Genomic DNA, 5,000 nt, shown 5'->3' with positions numbered 1-5,000 from the left:
TTCTGATAACTTGGTAATACATATCGACTTTATTTTAAAATTTTGAGTAATAAGAACAAATTACCTACACAATGAATATAATATCATCAAAATCGGTTAACATTTACAGCCAGGAGAACGAAATCAAACTACAACTCAAATTTCCCCGAAACGGATATTTTGCGAACGGCATGGGAAGGTTAATACCTATTTTTTCCTCGGGATGAATCATCCCTAAGGATGAAAATCCCAGAATAAAAAACCTATTTTTCCAACCGACTGAGAAGAGCTTAACATTAAAAAATCAGACTTAGATAATAAATATATTGAAAAAAGAGGCTAATAAAAGTATTTATTTACGAACAAGAAATGTCACCAATAATTAAGTAAATGAATTATTGTATCGGTTAGTTTCACCGAAAAATCTACCAAATTTACTTATCGAATAAATTGATTTAAAAAACTTAAAACGATTTTTATTTCTTCATCCGACGTTTCGGAATTGATTATGCCTTTTTCAAGGAGTTGATATTTCTCGTTTTAGAACTCCAAAAGTTTTTTGAATCTGCTAAACTGTCTAATCGCGAATTGTAAGTCCAGTTGTCATCGATCTGGTTGAGATGGATATAACACTTTGAAAGTTTTGAAAAATGAAAACGGATATAAAAATGATTTACACTACTTGAGATGTTGTTTTTCACCTAGCCACTACTGATATTTGTTTTAAGATTTTTTCATGACTGTAATCTCCGAAAATCAATTTATTCATTATCAAACCAGTCGAAAGATTTTTACTAAATTTACTTATCTTTAGGTAATTTAAACAACATCAACTGTATTGTTTTTATTTTGTTTGTGGTAATATATAGTACTGGAAGTGTAAATTAAACTAGAAAGCTTTGTGAACTAGCTATTTTTCATGTTAAGCTAGATCACCAAATTATGGAACAATCTGTAAAACTTTAATAAATTTGGTTTTAAGAAAACACTGTTCTTCACTTGACACTTGAGAATTTGACCATTCGTTCGGTAAATTTCACCCAAACTTTGGAAAACATTTAGCTTCAAACAGGAAACGTTACCTTCTTCAATTTGGTTACAGTATCCACAGTGAATATACCGTATTGTCTTTAAAATTGGAGCATTTTTTTTCATCCGTAGACAGTTTTTACCGCAATGTAAATCTTAGTAAATAGAAATTATCATAAAATCAACCTTTCACAAGGTGCTATATTGGGTAGCTTTTGAAAATAGTTACACAAGGCAACAAAATTCAAATTTTTCTAAGGTGCAAAAGATCTTAGCGCCAAGTTTGACTTATTTGGAGGCGCTGATTCCTGATATGCAATTAGATTGTTTTTTTCTATCAGCTATTCTTTTAAAGGAAACTTCTGAAAAAAAGATAAAAATCACCTTCTTATGAAATTTGGCAAAACTGTAGAACGTTACAAAGATATTAAAAATAAAGTTTTATATTCAATGGACAGCTTTCCTAAAGACCGCGAGTAATTTCGACTTCTGAGAAAAATAAATACAGGGTTTACATTTTGTTTATTTATTCCCTTTTTTGCAAAATATGGGAAATATGACAAAATATTTAGGCAGTTTTAAAGCAAGTTTATCAATTTGCCATCTTCAAAAAAGTTGTAAAATGAATTAAAATCTTAAATATCAAATACTCAAAGACATTTTTTAATGTTGTTAGTAATAGTTGTAATGTTATCCACCCAAAGGAGAATGGCAATTTGGTTTTCGGATGTACACGGATGAGCAATTTATGGTTCGAATGATCTTGACGAGACAAGGAAAAATTACTATAGGGTCAAGAAAATCTACCGTGGTACGAAAAAGCTATGGATTGACAAAATTGTATTATTCCGAAGAAAAGAGTGAAAAAAAGCAAGCTGAATATTTTTGCCACTTTTTTCTTCGAAATAATACGACTTCTTTCAATCCAAAACTTTTTTCTCCCATGGCAGATTTCATTGACGTCATAGTTACTTTTAATTTTCTTTTCTTGCGAACCGTATATTGTTCATCCGTGTACATCCGAAAACCTAATTGCCAATTTTAATTTTATACTGAAAACAACTTCTTCATTTCATAACTTTTTTTTGGCTCGATGGTGATTTTTTCTCATATCGTCAAGATCTTCCAAACCTTGTATTGTAAAACCGTGTACACGAAAGTTTTATACATTTTTGCCCAGCATCCCCATTTGCCCAGCAAATTGTAAAATTTCATTTTTTTTTCTAAAGCGTTGTATCACTCAAATCAGAATATCTAGGCAAATTCATCTTCCTTGATTGAAAAAAAAACTAAATAAATTCAAAAGCAGTTGATTCCTCAGTTATCAGAGATTGATTTAACTCAAAATTGTATCCTTTTAAAAGTTCTTATAGTGGTGATAGACAAAATCTGACAAAAGATTCGCGTTCAAACATAAGCGCCAAAATTCCTGTTGCTTTGTTTTATGTTTGAATTTTAAATTTTCCTGCACCTCTTGCTCGGTAAATGCTGCACGGAGACAACTCTGTGGAAACACCTTTAAAAATAAGCATCAATTCAGCAAAAAATGGTTATCTGGGCTGATTCGTACTTTCGGTTAATCATGCATTGAATGAAACGGATAGAATCAATGGATGATTCAAAGTTGATTGTTCTTCTATTAGAATTTACCCTACACAATTTCAACCCTGTTGAAAGGCTGATTCAACCATGCATTTCTTTCTTCAAGTAAACGTGAAAACTCGGTTTGAAAAAATATTCACGAATTTGGGTTTTAGTTCTGTAACCTGAATTTTAAATACCTAATTGGCCTCAGATTTTACATATTCTTTCCAAGACTTTAACAAGTCTTCTCATATTTGATATGTTTTTGTCGAATTGAAATGCTATTTATTTGTTCTCAATTTAAGTTTACCTTGCGACGGTGGTGGGTCGCTGTTATGTCATGATTCGAATACTTATTATGACAGCAACTCGCTCTCCAGTTTTGTAAAACAAAGAACTTGCTTAACTCCTACACTCCTCTTCAAAGCTTGACACGCGGCTAATGGAGCGAATATTTACTCTGGCTCCGACTGAGGGAGGTCGCTTCACGCAAATAATTGAACGACCAATCCGTTGGAAGTTTTTGGTAGAGTCTCAACAAAATTTGTAAGAATCAGCTCAACTATATAAAAAGTTTTAGTGTACTTTGGCGATTAATATAGCATATGCCACAAAACGGAGCGGCGCCTATCAAAATTGATCTCAATCAACATAAAGTTTCAACTGACAGCAATTTGGAAGAGTTAAGACGAAAGAGGGGGTTCCAACGCAAACCCGTCCGCATTATGGTCAGTGATCATGATGATGTCGTACATTCGTGAGCTTCAACTGCACTCTTTTGGCGGCTTCTACTTGGGTAAAGATAATTGACAGTAATGCACGTTATTGGATAGTTTGTGTCAATTTCATGAGACTTTTTTTCTCTCTCACAGCTGATGCAATGTTACATAAACGTCTGAGGGCAATTGGGAATAATGTTTTTCTTCAAAGGTGTTCCCATAGGGCAATTCATTAGGAAATATTTTTTCAAACTTAACTCAGCAAAAGTGTATGTCACCAAAGAGACACATCGATTACCATTGAATATATTTGAAAACAAATACCCGGCGAGAAAAATTTGCTCTTGTCCAGATCTAACAGACAAAAAACAACAATTACTTCGTTTGTTTTTGTTCACAAAGTTTGTTGACATGTTCAGTTCACCCCATACCAACAATTTAAACCAAAAGAAAAAACATCCATTCGTCTCGAGTAAACATCTAACGTTTTTTTTGCTCCTTTTTTCTCTTTACAGCTGGAAACCGGGATGCAAACGTACAAAAACAGACAAGGCCATCTTCAGCCAACAGAGGTTGGTACTAATTTCATGATAAAGTTGATTTTTTTTTCTTAATTTGACAGGTTGAGTAATCTTTTAGTCAATGTCGTTTTAAAAAGGGTTCGACATACCTTCTCTCTAGAGTAAAGTTTAGAATTTTAACCTTAAACAGACCGTTGGGCCTAGTTACATCTACCAATAAATTGTTGATTTCAAATCTCAAGGAAACAACCCACGCGACTTTGTTGATATGCATGCATGCATTCATTCATGGTTGTCGAACCAGTTCTCAACAATCTTTCTTTCTGTTTCTTCCACACAAAAAAAAAATCATTGAACGAAAAAAAAACTCAAATCCCCACGAACAGCCAAACCTCGTCCACATTCTGTGGGTCACACACTGCACTGGTTTGCCTGCGTGGGTGGCGACGAAGATTTCGATACTAGTAGTTCCAAGTCTACGGCTGGAAACAGCAACAACGTCAACAGCAATAATAATTACAGTAATCAAGCGGCGGGGTCCCAGGTGGATGCCAACGAAGGTAGATCTGTTGTGTAGATGGTGTTTTTTATGTGTGAATCCGTTGAGAATTTCCGAAGTCTTTGGTCTAGTTGACCAAATTTAACGTTAAAAAATCCTAACATCCCTCCCCTTGGATGTATTTTTGATTAAATAAGAATGTTTTATTCTGAACCTTCCATAATAATAGCACGTTGATAACAGTTCCACTTCTAAAGTTTTATCTAACCTTAACAAGCCAATCGATTTGTTTAAAAACAAACCTTAGACTAACCTTACGTAATATCCTTTAAATGTCTTATCAAGTGGCTAGAGCTTTTTTTAGTGAGACAGAGCCTCATTCGTCCGAAAAAGTATCTATAAAAGTCTTTAACCTAAGCGTTGTTTCCGGTGTTCCCTAGGGGAGTCATTTGGGTACACGATTATTCAATTTACTTGAAAAGACGAAAAAAGAAGCAAAAATCATCAATTTGTGGATAAGCCATGGGCGCAAAGTTAACGGAGAACTAGAGTAGCCTTTCTTTTGTACATTCGATTTGGCATGAATTTTATTTATTATTTTTATTTTATTTACATAGTATTCCGTCTCACGACATAACTTGACGAACATAATTCCTAAAATTCACTCGG

At 33.6% G+C, this 5,000-nt stretch overlaps 1 protein-coding gene across 1 annotated transcript in view; it reads left to right on the top strand.

Annotated features, from left to right (window-relative positions):
* The window catches only part of LOC129753686 (uncharacterized protein DDB_G0283357-like), a 58,568-nt gene that overhangs the window by 10,698 nt on the left and 42,870 nt on the right, over positions 1 to 5,000 (top strand). Inside the window, exons 3-4 of the mRNA XM_055749531.1 lie at positions 3,827 to 3,883; positions 4,219 to 4,392. Of these exons, the coding sequence (XP_055605506.1) occupies positions 3,827 to 3,883; positions 4,219 to 4,392 (231 nt within the window). The remainder of the gene's footprint in view (positions 1 to 3,826; positions 3,884 to 4,218; positions 4,393 to 5,000) is intronic.

This window comes from Uranotaenia lowii, chromosome 3, assembly GCF_029784155.1.
Source record: "Uranotaenia lowii strain MFRU-FL chromosome 3, ASM2978415v1, whole genome shotgun sequence".
NCBI lineage: Eukaryota > Metazoa > Arthropoda > Insecta > Diptera > Culicidae > Uranotaenia > Uranotaenia lowii.
The sequence above is the reverse complement of the archived record's forward strand: the minus strand, read 5'-3'. Positions and strand labels throughout refer to the sequence as shown.